We start from the raw sequence: 21435 nt of genomic DNA, 5'->3' as shown, positions 1-21435 counted from the left end.
GTGCCTTTCTCCCCTGGCTCCCACCAGAGGCTTTTTACAAAACATGTGTTGCTGACATGTTGACAGATTGCTCAGTGAAGTGTTAGGCGCATGCACACGGCTGGCCATTTAGGGGGACATGGCTTCCTACCCAACATCCTCTACCTGAGGCACCATGTTTTATACATCATCCTCCAATGGAGAAAAAAAAAAGGAAACAATAAAAGGTACGGGAGTTGCTTCCTTTGTGAGGCGAGCGGAATATCAGAGAGCAGAGACAGGCTGCGGGTGACGCTGCTGTAGCTGAACTGCAGTGGCGGGGAGGAGCAACGGAAGTGAGAATGAGGGAGGGAAATGGTGTTGGGCAGGAAAGATGGATAAAGCAGGGAGGTGGGACAGGGAGCTGGAGGATGCGGGGTCTGCGTATGTACAGCAGGTGATCTCGTCCGGGCAGAGCGGGAAAATGGACTCGATCAAAGGCCCATTCCCAGAACTTTTGCCCCAATCGGTGTATCAACAGCTCACGTCTTAATCGCCCTGTGGCTCCAAAAACTGCTGCCGTGGCAACAGGATGGAAATGGGGATCATAATGTATTCGTGGTACCGGCGACCTGGGGGCTGCGGAGCAGGCTCTCTGGGGACCGCACTTTACCCGGAGCCAGACGTGTCTGGGCAAAATCACTCCACACACGACAGCAGCAGAATACTGAGGAGCTACGGCAGGATGGAAGGAGGGAGGAGAGAAGGGAAGACAGGAGGAAGAGGAGAGGGGAAGAGCAATGGCAGACGGTCCAAAACATAAAGCTGCAGCAGGATATTACAGGCCGACAATGGCGGCAGAGTGGCCTCAGACTTTACAGGAGAGGAGGGAGGCAAAGGTCGCGTTACCTCCAAACCAAAGTGAAACTTCAAAGGACAAAAGATGTGAGCCATGGGGGAGGGGGAACAAGCAGGGTGTGATTGGGGGTGAGGGGCTTGCTGGGATGAGTGGCTCTACCTTGAGGAGCCTGACTCTGCTTGACCAGGTGGGTGGTTGGCTGGGAAATAAATTGCAGAGGAAATTGGTGCAGATTACCAGGGCCACAAAGAGACATGGCCCTTTGGCCACAGGAAAGGATGGATAAATGGCAGGAGGAGTAAATGAACAGAGCGACAGACTGGGGAGATTGATGGCTGACCAGATGAACGATTCTGCCGGACAGTTGCCCCCAACCCTCCTGTCCTGAAAAACGAATCCGTCACGGACGAAAAAAAATAAAATAAAAAATCCTTCTTTTCCCAGAGCCGGGTCCCGTCCAAATAAGCTTCGCCTCCTCTCCATACATGCACCCACACACCTCCAAAAATGCTCACATGCACAAATCCAAGGCTATATTCTGACCTGCTTTCCCACAACAGGAGGGCAACTACAACAGGCACCATGCCAGGTAAACATCCTCCAGCCTTGTGCACTCGCTGCAGAGGGTAAAGCTCAAAGCTGGAAACACACTCCAAAATAGTCAATTATGTTTAGGAGCAGGAAGGCCTTCTTAGAATATATATTTCTCTTACTCGGCCCTCCTGCCGTCTTTGGAAATTTAGGAACTGTTAAAAAAAAAGACAACTTGTGCTAGGTCTCATGCATACAAATGTCATAACATCAACCCCCAGAGGTGCAGAATCAAATGCATTAGGTTCCTCCAATTGAGAGGATTCACCTGTAGACTACTGAACGCAGTTTTGCCTTGGCTATCCTGCACACGTACTACACCCTGAGGCACTCCACCCAGGACCACAGACGGCTCCCCTGCCCGCCTTTCCTCTTCCCCTTTGGTTGAGACAGGCTCTTCGAGCGCTAGCATTCAACACAAACTGCTACCTTTGAGATGGGTGCGCGGAACAATCAAGGCCGAGGAGGAATATAAGAAAGATGGTCAAGAGAAGGAGCGGAGGAAAGGACCAGGTAGAGAAGCAAGGACACCGACGGTGTGTTCTGACAGAGAGATGACCTCTGGCCATCCCGAGGCATCTGGTTTATCTGCCTGCCTTGGTAAGCCACGCGCACACCTAATGACTCCAGCCTGGTCCGTGTCCCATAGGTTTTTTATCCCGGATTACGGATGGTGAATGACAATGGGCTGGTAAACTGCTGCGCCTCACGTCAGAGGGCTCATATCAGACAGATGATGAAAAAAAAAAAGAGCCAGAGGAGGGCAAGGTTCACTGGTCCAAAACTCGCACTGCTGTCAGGATTTATTCTTTCATTATTTTAATTTGGTTGCACCACAGATCTGTATGTAGCATAAAGAGCTCAAGTGAAACCCAGGAATCTAAACTTGACGTGATGTCAAGGGGAAATATCGGAATGTAGTTTAGACAGCAACTTCCCCCCTTTTCATATTCCATGGCGCTGCTGAACAGAGCTCAATGTACTTCTGTGGTGGAGATTAGTAATCATCTAGGGTCTTCATATTGATGGCCAGGCTCAGCTTGTTTGCATATTTACTGGCCTTAGAGCCCAGTCGCCCGAGGTGAGAAGCAAATTACATTTCTGCTTACCCCCACACGCACGACTCCCTCACACTTTCGATTTCTAGCCCTCATTTTCGCCCTTTTTTTGGTCCAACCTTGTTTCTCTTAACATGCTGATCAGTCATCTTGCAGTAAGCATCCTCTCCTGCCCTGGTTGCATCCGAATAGCGGTCTCATTTGGCTAACATCATCACAGCGTAATCTTGTTGAAGAGAGCAATCAGTTTACTTTGGAATTAGGCATTCCGTTGGCGGACCCGGGGAGAGGGCTGGCTCACAGGGTTTAAAGGATGCAAACGAAAGCATGCTCTCCAGAATACAGTCTTCAGCCTGATTGGGTGATAACAACCCACACAGGCTCCATGTGAGAGTAATGAACGGCCAATGGGAGGCCTGAATAATAATGCAATTGGATTAAAATCCAATCACACCATGGTTTTGTATGTTGACTTTGTTTGTGGGGTCTGGTCTCCAAACCAAGTAGACGATGAGAGAGATGCATCACGCTCTGAAAGGGCCACATTGTGTTGGAATATAAAGATTACCGCCGTGTTTACCACGTCCTGATCTTTCTCACGGTAGGACTCCGCTGATCGGACTCCTGCGTCTAGAGTCGTCTCGACATGACAATGAAGCAAATGCAAAGAGGGCGGCCCAGGTCTTCACCCTGGGAACGGCTACGGCACCAGAACTTTACCCGTTTATGGTGCAGACACGCGGCATTTTGGCTCACCCCGCAGTGCTCCACAGAACCCGGCTACTCTTTCACAGGCTAGAATTCTTTAGAGAGCCACTCTGATCAAATCAATTGACTCCTCCAGGATGATCGATCAGCCAAGCGGTTGCGGAGTGGAATAGATTAGGTGACCTTTTACATGCTCCCTCCCCATCCAACCATTACATTACGCACACCTACACAGAACATTGGCTCTGCTGGGCCCAGGCTTAGCTTGAGACTTTGGAAGCCTTAAACACCCCATCCTGCCCATAAAACCAAATTTATGAACTCACCTTCCAGTCTGCAAATGGCAGTTAGGAACAAATGTGTTACTTCACGTGATATTCGAGAGTCCGGGTTATTGTGGATGGCTTTACGCTCCATATCCTGAAATCTAGGAGTGGCTGCTCCGTGGAGCCCTATAGAAGCCCCCACCCAAACACTACCCCCTGGCCAACATCAACAACCCCTGGGAAGGTTGGAAAACAGAGGGAAACGTTGAGGCGGTGATAGTGTGTCCCCAAAGTTCCCCAACCACAGAGGCTCGCTGGATGCCGTCACAGCTGGCTCTGCTCGTCTGGGTTCGCTCCATGGAGCTAAGCCTGGGGGGAGGCATAAACCTGTCGCACTGGTCACTCTTTCCACCGCCCTCCATCTCCCTGCTTCCTTTCCTCCCATTACTTGGGAGTTTGGCAAAAGCCATCTAAGGAAAACGCCCCGTGGGGATCAATGTGCAGAACATTTCCATACAGACATGAGAATCCTCCAACAACCTTTTCTTCCTGGAATATTAACAAAGAAGGCTTGTAGATGGTTCGCTTGAAGGTGTCCGTTGCCACCGTGTTGACCTCTTTTCTTTGTCTCAAACACACGTGACCTCCCGCTGACTCCAAGTGTAAACTAAGGAAACATCTGATACGCTGATGCAGGGTTAATTACAGACATTGTTGTTCGTTTTGTGGACTTTGCACAATTATTTCCCGACAATCAAAGCAGAGAGAAAGAACACTGGCAGTAATTATGATACTGAAAACTTGCTAGTGTGGATAAATACAGTATATAAAGCCAGTCATCCAAACCTTGCGGTCACAATGCAGGTCCAGAAAGTTTGCTTTAGGCCATTGTTGCCTTTTCTTGTGCCTAGTTATGTTTCTCTCTATCTGCTTCATCAATATTCTGGTGAGCAGTCCCACGTTTGAAAGAGGAAAAAAAGAAAATCATTTGAATTCCGGGGACCCAGAGGAGAGCGAGCAAAACCCAGAGGTAAGATCCAAGCTCGCTCTCCGTGCCCTTCCGTTGGCTGCCTACCTGGTAAACATCTCCACAAGCTTCTTGCTTTCAAAACACGTCAACCGGTGCCTATGTACTTTAGACTGGCCGGGCCAAGCAGGAATTGAGATTCTATTTGTTTTTTTTAAACTTTTTTCCCCGTCTCTCTTCCGAACCACTGCACATAACCTGTCTGGCATTAATGATGTTGTTAATAAAATGGAGCAGGTCTGTGGGTGGATTTGCCTGGCAGGCCTGGTGCCTGTCCTTCTCAGAGATAAGCCCACCGCTGGCCTTATCTACCTCCCACAGCCCCACCTAGCAGCACTGTGCACTGGACACACAACCAGTCAACTCATCACTGGCTAATTACCACCTCTGACTGCCTTACAAAACAGGCCTGGACCCACATCACTGCTGAAAACACCGACTCCTCTTCCATGACTCTCTCTCTCTATCATTTTCTACTACGCCTTTATCTTCCAGCCACCATCCTTTGTGTGTCTTTGTACATTTTACTCGTCTCCCCTGAATAGTTTTGTCATCGTCTCAGTCAACAGAACATCCCGAAAGTTCCGAGTTTCGCGATTGCATTTTCCATCCGTCACTGTGAACGGAATATGCAACAGCTACTTTGCGGGTGGTGGGGTAAATCCTATGTCTACCTTCCGGAGCATAACTATGAATTTTGAGAGGAGCTAATGTCATTTACGTTACAGTTTCTCAGTGAGGGCTTATGCCATTTTTAAGCCGGAGTCGGTTCAGTCTCACAGCATCAGCAGGGCAGCTGAAGTCACTTGTGCTACAGAGGGAGGGAGCGGTTTCTTTTATTCAATTGTTTTCCACTTCCACGAGCGTGTGCCAGGGGGGAGGAAAGCGCCGGCTTAACACGCTCTGCAATTCAACACGGCCAGACGCAGTCCTATTAAGATTTAATGTGCCATTCTTCTGCTTATGCTGCTGTAAAAGACTTGCTGGCTGAGGAAGAGCGCGAACAAAGAGCAGGCAAAGCTAGGGCTACGGAGAGGCGGAAAAGAGCAGGGATCAACCGCTCCGCGTCCAGGTCGTCTCCTCGCACGACCGAACTCCAAAGGCGCTACTTCGCGTAGGCGGCGTAGGCGGCGACGACGGCGCCGTTTTCAATGACGGCGGGTGCAGCTGCCGTCACGTGAGGACCGGCGTTCGTCCCCGTCATCCCCGCTTTCGTGGCTACTTATTTAAGAAAGAGGTCAACCAGATGAAGGCGCAGCGTGTGTTTTGGCCTCTTGGGCAATAAATTATGTGTCGTCTAAAATGCAAAGTGCAGGCGCGCAGGTGCTGCACAGGCGCGCGTGTGCGAGCATGTGCATTAATATGTGCCCGGGCCCGTGTGTTTTTGCATGCCTAAGCAGATGACTGATTAAGCAAACAAATACATGGGAAACAGGCAGTGCCAGATGAAAGGCAACGCCAGTATAAAGAACCGCAGGGCCGTCCGTCGCCGTGGCGAGACGCACGCACAGAAACGCACGCCGCTCCGTCCCTATTTTGATTGTTTTCATGCAGAAAATGGAGCCGTAGTCTGACAAAGACCAATAAATACTTTATACAGTGCATAATGTGTGCTGTGTGAAGCACAAGGGAGAGAGGAAAAAAGAGGGCGTCCTCAGGAGTGCATATGCTTTGAATTCCTAATGACACTCCTGTTAACGTTACTGGCACTGTTGCACAGAGGAAATGCACAGGGATGCTACACCATGGAGTCAAGCATCTACTTTAATAATCCCTTTCCCTTTCTTGTCTCTGCCCCACTCTCCCTATTTACAGTACCTATTTCTCTTTCGTGCTCACATAGAATAATGCCCCCCGCTCACGCGCGCAGACGCAGGAACGGCGCAGGCCCAATTTTGAGAGCTCGCTCTAGCATGAGGTCTCTTTTCAGTGGCTGCGTTGTGCCAGAAGTAGCTATTCTCCCCTGACCGCCTCTCCTCCTTTCAAAGCCTTGTAATCAGTGTGCTGCGCTTTGTACCAGGATGTCGCAAGACGCCCCGGCATAAAAAAAAAAATAATAAAAAAAAAAAAACCGGCAGAATTTCTGATGAACGGCTCTGGCTCAGAGTTCGGCTAATCAGGTCTTGCTCGTGTCGCGCTCCTCTTATTCGAGGCCTTTTTGAAGCAAATAAGAAGAAGTCTTTGCAGTTTGGCACATTTTTCTTGGCAGCCGCGACGCAGCTGTTGGATCAATATACAAAGTTAGCGGGGGAAAAAAGCGGGACAACCAATAAGAGCCTTTTGGAAACTGTTAGAAAACACGAGCTGCCAGGAGTCTGTACATAGTTGAGGGTATTACTGGATGTTTCCATGCTGCTGACCCAGAGACTTAAATGAATTCAAAGAGGAACGTTGTTGTTGGAGTGGACACGCAAAGTTAATTCATTTGTCTAAAATGGTTCCCGCTGCAAACGCAAACCTCACATTAGAAATGCGCCGAAACCGTTTCCCTCATACTTCCTTCCTGTACATTTTTCGGGGATCTTAATGTTTTTAGAGTATTAATATTTCACTCGTATTTTCCTCATAAATCTAAAATGTATTTTATTGAAGCCGAGTGCATTTTGCAACGTCTACAGGGAAGAGGAAATCTACATAATATAAATCCATATATGGCCCAGTTATCTCCCTCTCTCTGTTGCACCCTCTGATTGATTCCTTTATCTGAAGGAAGCAGAAGACATGCTCTGTTTGCTCGCACAGTGGCCGGCAGGAAAACAGAGAAAGACACTTATTAAAAAGGTCATCTCACAGAGGGTTAAAATAGCAGGGCACACGTCTCTCTAAGGGGAGCTGCCGTGCCCCTCCTCTAGTGAAGGACACAGGAAAAGGTGTTGCTCAAGGGACCCGCGATGAAGGAACGGCCACCAGGCTGGCAGCCCATGTGTCCGTTCTTCAGAGAGGGAGAATCGGGGAATGGTCGGTGGAAGAAGCAATCTCGTGTTGTTTTTTATTTACAGTGCGGGCTGGCTAGCAAACACGGGTCGAAATGAGCTAAGGAGCGAGATATTTCTTTGGTGAATAAGTCTGGAGCCATCTGACTGAAATCTCATATCTGGCATGTGAACGCGCGCCGCACCAGCCAGGGACGGGAGTCGGACTACGGATACGTTTGTCTTCTCCGCGTCGGATGGGCAACGATGCGGCGGCTCGCAGACGAGGAAGTGAGACAAAGCATTTGTGAAGTGTTTTTGGAAAGAAACAGAAGTGCCTTTAGCCTCCCGTCTCCTCCCCAGGGCAGCCCAAAGCCCTGTCGGCAGGATGCTGATCCCCACACGGAAACCTGATCCGCAGCCATCCTGGAGCCGGAGGGGGGGTGGGGGAGAGCTCTCCCCCCGCGGAGCCCCCTATACTTGTGTTCCAGAGTTAAAGGGGTGCTCTGGGGGAACATTCCTGCAGCCCTGCCCCAGCCAGCCTCCACTTCCAACTCTCAGGAGGAGCATTCTTCCAGCCCTGCCCTAGCCTTCACTCGGATCTCCAGGGGAGCATTCCTGAAGCCCTGCCCCAGCCCAAGACGGGCTCCCTGGGGACGCATTCCTTCAGCACTCTCTCCCTCTCTCCCCATCTCCCCTCTAGTCTCTCACTCCCTTTCTCAGATTCTCGCCTTCCTCTGCAGTCCAGCATTAGTGCAATCAATAGCACCGATCGCATCAGGGACACGAGGCAATCCATACCCATGTGCTCCCTTAGCGCACTGCAGTGGTCATGGCTTAAGTGCACGGAAAGGTGTTATACCTCCTCCAGACAGCGGGGAGACAATGGCTGCCATTGATCGCAGTGACATGTAACATCTCTCTCTTTCTCTGTGGCCGTCGGGTGTGGTCGACGCATCGCTCCCTTTTAGACTTTATTAAGGCTCTTTTGTCTCACTCCTGCTAAAACTTGGCTCCAAAGTGCAACAAAGGACGACCAAGAACAGGGTCTGGTAGCGGGTTTAGTTCTGAAAAAGGCCGATCTTTCACGCATTGCAAGTTGAGTACCAAAATAAAACAATGCAAATTGTGAAATATCGGGAGTTTTAGCAGGTGTTGGCGGTTGATTGGAAAATGGCTCTTATAAAGGATCCATCTGTGAGTAGAGACTTGATGTGAGGCAGATTAATTGGTCATGGATGTCTACATAATAAAACACACACACACACACACACACGCACACACACGCACACACACGCACACACACGCACGCACACAAGTACTTAGTATGCCATCTAGAAGTTTCTTTTCTCCCACTGTTTTTGAATACTAATCGAGTATTTCTGTAGAATCACAATACCCTGATGGCAATTACATTCTTTTGTTTGGTTTCCATGGGGGCTCTTATCCAAACTGGGCTTTTTTTTCATCATTGAGCAATTAAGAGTTATTTGTCCGTAAGACTGACATTTATAAAAGCCAATTTTAATTATAGGGAGAGAGTGCAGATGAGTGAGCCATAACCCTGCTACAATGGTTCTCAACATCCAGGTCTGCCTGTGAATTGAATATAACTAATATTGATTATTTAGGAAAGAAAAAAAGATGCTTTGGTCTTATGTAGCAATAGAACTGTAACGCCATTTCAGGCGGCTCCATAATCTGAACTGATTGGACTCTATCGGGCGCCAAAAAGGCTAAAAAAGGTAACAGGAAATTCTTCACTTGCTTGTTGAGTGACTGTTAATATGAAAGTGAACAGAACATTGATTTTCACACCTTTAGTTGACAGAGCATCACGTTGAATTTGCACACACGAGCACACCCGAGACACATAAATGTAGAAAAGAAAAAAAGAAAAAAAGAAGCAGACCACCGTTACAATGAACACGCCTGCACTTCTGCTTAAATGAACACGAACGTGGCTGTGACACATCGCATGTATGCACAGTTGCATACACACAGTAACAAAAAAAAAACCAAAGCCTGGGTCAGGAGGTTTAAAGTTAATGGAAAATCTTTGTAAAACTCGTGGGATATCTACCCTATAATTTGCGGTTTTGGCCATTGTGGATTGCAGAATATGAACTCCAACTGTGCCTGAATGTAAACAGAAAGGAGACTGCGCTGGCGTTCTCCGAGCACCGCTTTCAAATGACTTGAATAAACAGAAGTTTCTGCGAAGCATCAGACACATAATGGGCCGTCGGCGTTCTGGTAAAAGATCTGACGGGACGCGTCCTAAACATCGGGGATAACTGTGTCAGATGGTGGTCCAGCAAGGGAGAACAGTGGAACCCTTTGGTTCACATCATTAGTTCTCTCTGCCACCTTGTCAAGGTATTTATAGCCCCGTTCATCCATCAACAGGTCAATGACACAGTCTGCCAATGGCATCCTTCTCCTTGGGTCCCTCTGTGCACGGCTGCTGCAGCGAGGTAGCACTGGGACAAGCCGAGGGACTTTCCTGGAGCACAGGATAGGTGGTCTGGTTACTGCTGGACCCAGTAGCTGCATGTGAGATGTTATTATGGCGGCATACAAAATGTGCTGAAATAGCCAAGGACAAAACCTCCAACACACTGAAGGCAGCCTGGAGTGACCCATTAAGGACACGTGGAGGCTGGTTTTTCCTCTCGCATCTGTAAAGTGGCGTGCAGCGCGGAAAAGTGTGCGTCTGCGCGTCTGTGCTGCTGGACGTCCACCAGAGAAACTGGCGGTGTGGTGTTGTGCTCCCCTCGGTGCGGTGTGCTAACACACGTAGCGTGGCGTTCTCTCTAGTGGAGGCGCCGAGCGAGAAGGAGCGCGAGAGAAGAGCTGAGTGGCAGAGTGGAGGGGAGGCTCGGTGGGCTGAACGTTGTTTACCTGTCAGCTGGCATTGATTAATCTTGTGTTCGGTGAGATCGCTCAGTGACTCGAACACCTGCCGGCAGCTGTCGCAGCTGTGCAGCGCGGGCTCCTCGTCCTCCTCCTCTCCCTCCTCTCCTTCCTCTGGAGAGAGCAGCCGCTTCCTCAGACGCCCGGTCTCACCATCCTCCGCCGCCCTCTCGAGGGTGCACTCTGGATCTGCCGAGCCACAGGAAATGACAGCACCACATAGTCAGAGGGGTGACCCGTGCGGCGAGGTAGCCCAGCTTCCTCTGGTTGACAATAAAATGGATTTCAAGACTGGAGGTTTAATAAAAACAATAATAAAAGCTGTAATAAAAATGCAGGTTCAATTTGGGCCTCTGTAACTAGAGCCCTCACGCCGTCACCGAAGTGCTGGGCAGGTGAGGGTGAGACAGGCACACAAGGATGTGGCACACGGCTCACGCGCACCTCGGTTATTGGAAATGGTTTTACCCCGTGTTTGCCCTGCCTCACCCAAGCAAAGCTTCCAGTATATGAAACTAGACTGATGGGAATATCTGCAGCTAATAAATCCTGGATTGCAGTTTTGGTTTGACCAGAGAAATATGAAATTCCACCAGCGGTGCGGGATTGTGTCGCTGCCCGTCCTCCCTGGGAGGGGAGACGAGCCTGCGCCATGTGACGCGGACATGTGGGCAACGGCTGGAGGCGCACGGGGCAGAGCGCAGGAAAACACACAAGAATGAGGCTGGTGCGTGTTGGGCTGTCGTCACGACACACTTCCCTAAATTATTCAGCCTTGCTCGCAGGCAGCCGCGGGTCGCGCACATCAATATTCTTCAATCCATCTGCAGTTTTGTCTCTGGCTGGCTTGGTGCTGCAGCAGCACCGGGGTGGGCGACTATAAACTTAACTATGACCCCCCCGCCCCCCCCTTTCAAACAAATACTAATCCAATCTGGATTTTCATATTAGGACATGAATCACATCTCACATGGCGTCGCGCTCATCTGAACGGCTTCATCCAGAGAAAACCTGGCCGGCGACAGCGTCTTATAAATAGTCCGCTTCGCCTGCAGCATTCTTTTTTTTTTCCTTTTCCGTGCTGTGACCATAACCATCTGGAATAAAAGCCATATTTAAAATCAAACAATCATATCACCCCCGTGAAGGCTTCACAGGGGAGAAGAGCCCTCTCACTCCACTGGCAGCCATTTTAAGTGTTCCTCAGCTTGTCCTGAAGCTCCACAGGGTAGTGTTAGTCTGCCTTTTTCCTCCTTTCTTTCTTTGCCTTGCACACATTTAACAGTGCCTGAGGACAAAGGAGTGTGTGGAACTGATGAGCACAGGTGTGGGTGTGTATATGCGCGCGTATGTACACACGGGCAGCCATTTTAAGTCCTCCGTCGGTAGGGTGCTCTCCGTAATTCCTCAAGGTAAGGCATTCCAGAACTCATCAAGGCCACCCAGGATTTTTTCGTTTCTTCCCCCCCACTTTGGAGCCAAGTATTGATGTAACATCACACCCTCCATTGTCCTTCCCCCTTGGCGACGGAGGCTCTCGGAACATGCCCTCTAAAAATATCAGCACTGCGGTCCCTGGTGGGACCTTGCAGAAGAGAACAGAAGGTATTTCAAGAAAATGAAAATCCCAAACCAATCCTCACAGATGCAGGCCTCTCTCGCTCTGGGGGAAACACTTCTGACTGAGGCCCAAAACCACACACTATACAGTAGACTGACGATCCAGACGCGCACGCACGCACAGTGCACAACCAGACGTGAATATTTGCCCGTGAAGCAGGTTCGGGCTGTTGTCCAAAGGCCTTTATGAATCATTAATCTCTCTAAAATTACCGCTCAGTCCTGTCGCAGAACACAACTGATGGCTGCGTTTAATTAACGTTACACTTTCAACGAAGCCTTTCGCGGCTCTGGCCCGGGTCGACCCACCTGGTCGAGCCGAGCATCCTACGACGACGGGTGAGCTGCTAACATTTGGGGACTGGCTGCGTGGGGGGGGTAGGCGGGGGGTAGGGTTGACACGGCAAGGTCACGTCCAACCCTGGGATTAAAACAGCGCGTCAATACTGAGGTTTCTGTGCCTGTGGGCCTCATACAGTAATCCATCAGATCAGGACATCCTCTTCTACCAGCCTCTACAGGCCGGACAGCAGATCAATACCAGCAGGCTTGGAGATCCTGACAATCACGTGTGGAATATGGGATAAGATTTGTGGCATAGGGGGAATTTTTAACCAGGCCTAACACACTTGTTAATTTCCGCATGGGTCCGGCAGTCCCGGCGGGGAGGGCGTGCACATCGACTGGTGTCGATCCACGTTCTGATAGGGTCAGAGTGAACTGGGATGAGCGGCGCGCTGATAAATGACGATTGAAATAACTCATTAGGGGGACGTCGGCCGATCTGGATGAAACATTTTTAAGCGTTTTGCGGGGGAATTTTTTGGTGCCAGCGCATCAGTAATCACCTTAAAAAAGTTTTAAAAAATGGCAACGGTGATTGACATCCTACCAGCCGTGCATTACGGGAGTCCCGAGTACATCCATCAAACTGTACACTCTTGTCTGCCATGTCTCTTATGGAGCCTTGTGACATTTATCATGCCACAACTTTAATCTTGCCAGTCCCTTGGACCCCCCACCCTTATATTATTGAATAGTTCTACTCTTAAATATTCATAACCTTTTAATTGATATTCTTTTCTAGGCTCTATCGGCCCCACCAGGGACCCGTGGTCCCCGGCAAGGAAGCCCACACTGGTATCCCCACTGCCTGGGCCACACACTGAGGCAGGTGGAGACGCTGAGGTGGGGTGGGGCGGAAAACCCGGAAAAGTGAAAGGCTGAAGTGGGAAAGAGGCCGAGCTTGAGGGCTTGAGCAGAAGAATAGAGAACTCAACTCTCGCTGCGAATCCTGAGGATTTACGCCCAACCCGACCGTTAAATAAGACGCTGAGAGCCAAGGACGAGGAAAAGTTGCTGTTGAGTACAGCGCCATTTATAGAAAGCAACATGTGCTGGATGGCTGGATTTTAAACTAAAAAGCGGTCGACTCGAGCCCCCAAACCCCGAGTGAACCCACTGAGGGCTGCGTGGCGGCTGCCTGTAGATACAGCACGTCTGGCTCCGTCTGTCTTTCTGCAATAAAAAGACCTCAGCGTCGGAAACATCATTACGAGCTCACCCAGCTCCCCGCCATTTCCCAGAGATCCTGATCCTATGATGCCCCCCCCTCCCCTGCAACCCTCCCTATAACCACCCACCCCCGAGTTCGAATTAAGAATTTATTTTAACCAGCGAGCAGCTTCTGTCGACACATGTCGACGGGCCTGATCAAAGGTGAGCGAGCTCTTTATCAGAGTGAGGGAGGCTGTCAGAAATGGGGGGACATTAAGATTGAATAACCTTCACACAGTTGCCGGCACCTCATTATTTAAAAATCTAAAACTTTCACCGAGCTGGCGCCATATATAGGTCGCACTACATCCTAATGCCACATGTGCCTTCGAGTGTATCCTCCTCTGCGTGGTTGGGATTTGGGGCCCTCCGCCGATGCCCCGTCATTAAAGAGAAGTCATGATCCAACGACGAGGCTGTGAGCGCCACACTTGCCAGATTGTTAACGATTGTCAAGAATTAGCACGGGGTGGGGGGGGAAGGGGCCCCCGTGTTCCTATAGCTAGCGGATGGGATTGGACCTATTCGCTTCTGGTCCCTGTTATTAAGGACTAATTGGGGTTTAGTCGTTTGATAAGCTGAAGTTTGTCAACTGCCGTCTCTGGTGAAAATAGTGGTTCTCGCCTCGTTATACAAGGTGCAGTAAAAATGTTGCGTGATTAAAAATTTATGTTGCGTGGCGAGATTAAAAAAAAAAAAGGCGCGCAACACGGAGATGGAAGAGGGACCAAACAATTACGGAGGAGCGTGTGCAGGCGGCGGGAAAAACAGAGCGCGACATGAAGGAAGGCGCGCACGTGAGCGCAGGTACAAAGACGCCGCCAGCCGCCTTTAAAAAAGTACAATGAGAAAAGAACGTGCACGGGAGAACGGAAATCAAAGCAGCAGAAGAAGAATCAACAACAGAACACAGCAGAGGTTCCCTCCCTCCCTCCCCCCGCTCACTCGCTCTCTTAAGGGGAGTGATCATATTGAACGGAGCGCCTTGCTATGCTATTAGCGCGGTAAATCTTCTAAAGAAATAAATAACAGACGCTGCGATTTTCGGAAGCGGCGGCAGCGAGCGGCGCTGATCTATATGCGGCTTCTGCCTGGGCCAGAGCTGAGTCAGGGGCACCACCCGGCCACACAAGACCTGCACTGGCCCGGGTCCACGCCAGTTTTTGACAGAGAACACCGGCCTTTTCTCAAAGAGCACAATCCCACCGTGACACAGCGGAGAGCACAAGAAAAAGGGGATGTATATATAAGGGAGAAGAAAAGGCACGGAGCATGTGGTTATAATTACACACAGGCAGCACAGTGGTGAAGCCAAGTCGCAGATCTTAAGGCTCGACAGTCTGAGTGTAAAAAAGCACGCGGCCTCATTAAATCTCAGATATCCCACTGTTCCTGCCCTTCTATGCTACACATAATACTGTCTATCTTTTAGAGAGCCTCTTTTGTTGGAATCTCTCCTTGGCTATTGCCACATATCAAACATGAATGAGGGCCAGGATGCAGAGTCTGAAGCATGATTGCAGGGTTACCGAGGAGCACGACTGGGGGTCCGCTTATGAGGCAGAGCTTGACGTTATGTCTGATTAACCCCTTAGCTTTGCAGGAGTGCGGCGCCTTTTGTGTCTGTGTCTGTCAAACGCGTGAAAGGCGAGCGAGCTTTTCCACCGCCTTTCAGCTCCGACGACGCGCGGGGCATGTTTGGGCCAGGACGCCGGCCGAGAAAAGGCTTTGGAACACGGGAGGCGCTACCCGGCTCCGGAGACATTTGCTGAGCTTTTTCCAGCTGCCCAGGCACAAACGGCATTATTCCCTTTGACCATTCATCAAGCAGCAGCCTGAGAGGGGGGTTAAAAAACAAATCAGTCAGATGAAGTCAAATGAGGAAAGTGAGAAATTAATTTGAGCGCCCCCCTGATTTCTCCACAGGCAGACATCGATCATGTGGCGGCCGTCTCCTCTCACTCCAGAGATAAAGGTGGCGGAGGGACGGGGGAGAGGGGAGCTCCGTGTGTCTGAGGGGGTCGTTGTAATCAGCCACAGTCATTAGCTCTACCTCGGCTCTGGATGATAGGCGGTCTCGGAGGTAAGTCTGCCTTTTATGCCCAGTCCTCCGTCCCTTAAGCTGAGGCGAGAGGGGCTAAAAACGCCGTGTCGCCCTGCAGCACCACACACCGACGCCTCCTGACGCGCACGGCGGCAGCAGACGCGCGATTGTCCAGCAGCGCAGCATGCGCTTCATCACATACCGAGGGGTTAATTGTGATTCAAGCCATTAAGTAGCAACACAATAGCCTTCATACGAGCGAGGGCTAATAACGCAGCCCAGGTGTGCCCACGGTCCCCAGCCTGCTGGGCAAACGCATCTACAGTGGGTTTAAAATAACCACACCTGAGACTTAACCTTTAGCAGAGACAAATGAAATGAAAATATACGGCGTGGTGCATCGGTAGCAGGCTTCATTCATAGGGGGCTTTCTGCTAGCCTGACCTGAATTACTGCTCTGTTCCTGGAGGGCCACAGTGAATGGCACACGTGGAGACAGGGAACATTCATCTGGGTAGCGCTATGCTACATCATACAGAGGCTCTGGAAATAAACAGTCTGGAAAAGGCTGAACACAAGCGCACCTGCACGAGCCCAACACCACACACACACACACCTACACACACGAGCGCGGAAGAATCTCCGAAAAAGCACATGCAACCGTGCATTTCTGTGAATTAAAACTGGAGAAACTAAATGAGAAGAACAATGTGTTCGCTTCAAAAACCCAAAAGCGATTCGACAGACATGCATATACGTGCAACCACTTCACAAAAAAAAAAGTTTAAAAAAAAAAAGAGGTAAAATACGAAATGGAGCATTACCGCTTGGAATGGCAGTCTGCCCGGGACTGTGCTGGTCCTCTGTCACATTGTCTTCTACTGCCAGAAAAGGAGAAGGGGGAGAAGGGGGGGAAGAGGGGGGGAGAGAAATGGTTAACGGTGAAAAACAAGTCAGACACATTGAAATTTCCTTCTTTTTTATTATTTACTATTGAGATTTTTTTTTCCCGTTTGGAAACTCTGGGATTTCAGAGGAGATTTCAGCAGCTTTCGACAGCTCAACCTGTGGTTTGGGATCCGCACAAGCCTTTCATATGTATGAGTTTTGGCAACAAGGCAAACAACCACCCACGTAAATAACATATTGCACTGGGTAATGACTTGATGAATTATGAAGGTCTCCCATGAAAGGGACTTCCAACATCAACAGTGACCAAATAAGAACCACCTTGATGACTCGGTGAGGCGCTGCAGAGCGCCTTGGTCTCCTAAATTAGTAGATTTGTAGACTCCAGCATAAATACCAGCCTTCACCAAACTGGGAGTCAAATGTAAATGTGAGAAGTCACACCTATGAAATATAGATTCCTGGAGGTGTCGCTGGAGCCAAAGAAAATCCACCAAGAACTTTTGCTCCGAGGACGGAACAGCGACACCTCCGCGGTCGCACGAATCTTCTCGTTGGGGACTCGAGTTTAACCGCTTTTGACTTCCTGACAACAGCACTTTTATGAACATGACTTCTGTATTGTGTATACATATATATACACAAACATACATATATATATAGACTCACATAAGTGTGAGGAACCTTTTACGCCGAAGCCTTTGTGGAACTGCTAAGAGTTCCTTCTGGCATGTCAAGCACATGAAATGAAATGGATTTTAACAGCGGGAAGAGAACAAAAGCGTCTCCCACCTGTTTCATGCAAAATGAGGGCCTCGCTGAGGACTTCTTACGCCTCGGCGTTGCACCCCTGCAGTTGAAATGCATTCTCCATTATGTCTTTTCTTTCTAGCCTTTCATTTTTCCAGGCAAAGGAGGAAAGGGGGAGTCTGACAGGACCTCCCAGTAGGGGAGTGTGGCAGCGACTGCCAAAGCGGAATCTGGCGGACTTTTAAAATCGCACGAAATATCCTGTACTTTGCATAATTAAGGCAGGATCCTACGGTGGCGGGAGTCTTTCCCTCGGGGGGAGCGCGAGTCAGTGTCAAGTAGGGTGTCAATCCTCGGCGAAAAAGCAAGGCGGAGAGAGTTGAGCGGGTTTTGTGAAAGAGCAAATGACGGAGCGACTGTCAGGCCTCGTCCGGCCAAATCCGGGCCGCAAAAGACGTCCTGGGGGGCTTTTAACTCGGGACAGATGTCTCTGTTCCCTTCAAAAGCAAGAAACGCGTCCCCGAGTAACACTTTTAACTGATCTGCGCTAAAATCGTGGGCAAACAAATATTTACAGGTCGCGCAATTAATTAGCGCGTTCAATTAAAAGCGACAGCGCAGACTCCACGGTGGACACGGTGGACGTGTCCACGTCCCCGGGAGCTGCCAAAAAGAACTGGAGTAGCCAACTCAGAAAACTTGTACAGCTAAAAGAGGCCTTAGTGACTGACGCCATGAGATTTTAATGAGTTTTTCCAGCACTGTTGAGCGCCTCGCTACCACGATCATTTAAATGGACTCGGGATAGGGGGTCTTAATATATCCCCCATGGTTCTATCAGAGGCTGTTGGTGGGAGCGGGCGCTTTTTTTTTGTGTTTCTGATTACCGTCCCTGTTGGTGAGACGCAGGGAGTTCAGGCAGAAAATTCTATTCCACAATGCTGCGAGAACTTAAACATTACCGCAGCGATTTGTCACCACGGTGAACTTATTAAAAGTTTTTCGTCATTCCGAGTCAACGCCTTCCATCACGCCGCAAATTCTCTCCTCATTCGTCTGCTCCGTAATTAATAGGCGTCCAGGAGCGGGCGGACGGGGCGGGCTGACGGGTAAGGGCAACCTCCAGCAAGGGTTGCAGAGATCCATCAGCACCGAGCGCGCAAATACAAACAGCCGGACATTTTTAATTAATGCGCTCTGCAGCTCATGATCGCCCCATAATGAGTACAACTTTAACAGAACGGAGCTCCGTGGACGCCGTTGTTAATTCATCACCGCTATCAGTTAATTAATGTTTGACAAGGTACCATGTATCACTCAGTCAGTGACAAACTGTAATCGTGCTGCTAGCTTTTGTTGATCCAATAAGAGACACACATGGGACCGATCCAGCGCCGCTCCTTTGATTTTCAAATCGCAGAGCAGAGAGGGAGGGGGGGTAAAAAAATAACATAATCCCACAACAAGTGGCGTTAAAGGCCAGTAATTAACACGCCGGCCACACGCGTGACGGAACAATTAAATAAATAAAGCAGAGGCGGAGGAGCGCATGCACGGCCGGCGACGCGTCACACCTGCGTGAACCGGCGCTCCAACGTGCACGGATGGTTAAAAACAAAACACAAAAACAACAAGCATTTCTCTTCTGAACGCGCGCGCTCCTAAAAACAGCACTTTTTTTTGGGTCGCTTTCCCTCGTTTGTGTGCACGAGAAGCTCGCCGCGTTCCTCCAACATGGAGGGAAAAAACCCGAGTGTGTTCTTAGATGTTCATGACTCATCTGCTTGGTTACAGCCAGCTCGGGCGATACAGTGCTGAACACAATGGCTGTGTAATCCGCCCTGACTGACCGCGAAGGAGACGCTCGCCACAGGGACTACAACTCAATTTAGCTGGGGTCAAGAGGTCAACCCTCCTCAATTAGGCCCGGGAAGGGAGGGAGGAGGACACACACGGCACATGAATAACTTTCTTAATGAGCATTATTTGAACTGGTGATTAGTGTCATAAATAATTTGCAAAAGAAGAGTATGCTAATCAGCTTGCGTAATATTTGTAATCCCTCCCCTATCACCCTGACCTGTGTTGGAATTCATGAAAATGTTGATGAAAAATGTTGTGAACCAACAACCTCGAGGTGTAATTGTTATAATTTATCTGACAAAACCCAAAAATCTATTTAGAAAGGAGAGACCCACAGGAGGCGGCGGCGGCGGCGGGCTAAAGAAAAAAAAAAAGAAAAAAAATCAATCGTCAATCAGAACCCCTCCTCCGAGTGGCAGACAACCCACGACAACAGCAGAGACACATGCGGCGGAGTACGCCGAGATATCGGCCAGCTCCCGCGACACCCAGCCCAGCACGCCGAGGCGCACGTCAAGAGCACTGACAGCCGCGCTAATGGGATTTTTCCGCCGCGCCGTCACAAGTTCGGTTAATGATAATACAACCATATTTTTGTGTCACATTACGAGGGCGTTAATGGGTGTTATGCCACAGATCAGTCACCGTCAACAGGCCGGATGCTGCACTTTGCTACCGAGCAAACGGGGCCGTCTGAGGCGTAACGAGGACCGAGACGTTTGGCCTGAAAAGCAGCGTGAAATAAAGAGCCGCGTCGGTCGTCGAGCAGATTCACAGGTTAAAGCGGCCAGGGCACGTTTCCAGCTACAGGGGCCGGAGCGTTTCGGGTCGGTTCTTCCTCTCAGGCCATGTAGGTCGGGCGCTGCTCTCCGATTAAAAAAGGAAAATAAATGCGGATAATTACGACAAAAATCCCTGCTCCCTCCCTTGCAAATTCGGAGACATAAAAGTGAATCCAGCTTTCGTAAATCAGTTCTAGGAATAATATTTAGCCGCTCGAGTAAAACGATTTCTTTCATCCAAAGCCAAGCCAACGCTCCAAACGTCGCCTCCTCACAACGGTGAAATATTTAAGGTGTACATGACACAGCACTGATTTCCTGGCAGCCGCTTCGCTGCCAGCAAATGGTGCATTAAATCTATTTATATATGCAGATGACAGAGCCACAAACGTCCGACTCGGCCAATGAGCGCCGAGGCTGGAGAACGCCGTCCGCGCGCCAAATGAAAATATCAGGCCGGGCTCGGATTATTCAGGAAGTGCAGGAGGACAGGCGACGTGGCAGCCTTAGCACGCCGCGCGCTGCATGTGGAGCGGGACCCTCATCGATGAGCGGGGCCGCGCCGACCCTCCGCACGTCAAAACTAGATTGCAACGTGCCCACAGTCAGGAAGTGTAGAAGTGGGAGGATTGAGTAAATGTCAGGGGCGAAATGTTTGCATATACGCCAATGATGTATGGTCCCGTCCTGCGCCGTCTATTCCCCCAAGCAATAATGGAGCCGGATCTGTCTCCGACTTAATTGAAACGGGACTTGTAATGTTGCCCTTTTCCTCCATGGGACCGAAAAACACAACCTCTGACTCCCGAAAGCAGCCACTGCTGAGGACGTGGGACCGTGCGGGGGTACACAAGAGAGGGGGGGGGGGACGGGGGGCGTCTGTGCCAACTGTCACCGACTTATTTCTTCATCTAATCTTTCACTGCCCACGGTCTGAAAAAGCCGCCGCCTCTGCCTCTACCTGCGGCATGTGTGATCCTCCTCAGCTCCTGCGGAACAAAGTGTTCTTTCTACACCAAAAGGAGGAAAAAACAGAACCCGGCCCACACCGACCGCGGCCCGGAGACAGGGGAAGGCAACCGACAGAACCCCAGCGCTCCTCAGAAGAGGCTGAAATACCTCCAGCCTGAAGAAACGCGGACTCCAGCAGCAGATTAGCGTCGAGCAGCCGTTTAAAAAGGACCACAAAGAAAAGTTAGCGTGTATTTCTGTCTCTGAGGGAAGAGACAAAGAACAGTAAATTACATCTGCACGTGTGAAGGGGGGGTCTGACTCCAAAAAGGGGGAATATATGCGACTCTATGTGACATATAAGCACGTCTGCAGCCCCAGATTTATTCCCCCATTTAAAATTCGGTGACAATAAAAAAGTGTCATCACTTTGACTCCATTTGCATGCTGATTTGCTCGCTCTCTGCCTGGCTGCCGCACACACACAGATGCATACAAATCTTCACAGATGTTCCTCACACACACACACACACACACACACACGTGGCATGTAGGCACCCTGACAGGAAACAATTATATCTAAGTGATGCATCTTTTCTTCTGGCGTGCAAAGGCGCTGCAAACGTATATCTTTTAAATCCACATTTGGCTGTATTTGCTGTGA

General features: G+C 49.9%; 1 protein-coding gene across 6 annotated transcripts in view; it reads right to left on the bottom strand.

Annotated features, from left to right (window-relative positions):
• Window positions 1-21435, bottom strand: part of LOC130538454 (zinc finger protein 521) — a 78692-nt gene that overhangs the window by 55496 nt on the left and 1761 nt on the right. For 3 of the 6 annotated variants that reach the window (XM_057056056.1, XM_057056054.1, XM_057056058.1), the window contains exons 2-3: window positions 16341-16397; window positions 10284-10484 (exon numbers count right to left, since the gene is read on the bottom strand). In XM_057056056.1, the coding sequence (XP_056912036.1) occupies window positions 10284-10484; window positions 16341-16397 (258 nt within the window). The remainder of the gene's footprint in view (window positions 1-10283; window positions 10485-16340; window positions 16398-21435) is intronic. The other 3 variants (XM_057056055.1, XM_057056059.1, XM_057056060.1) reach the window with 3 other exon arrangements.

The sequence above is a fragment of the Takifugu flavidus genome, chromosome 15, assembly GCF_003711565.1.
Source record: "Takifugu flavidus isolate HTHZ2018 chromosome 15, ASM371156v2, whole genome shotgun sequence".
NCBI lineage: Eukaryota > Metazoa > Chordata > Actinopteri > Tetraodontiformes > Tetraodontidae > Takifugu > Takifugu flavidus.
Note: the sequence above shows the minus strand (reverse complement) of the source record. Positions and strands in the feature narration are given on the sequence as shown.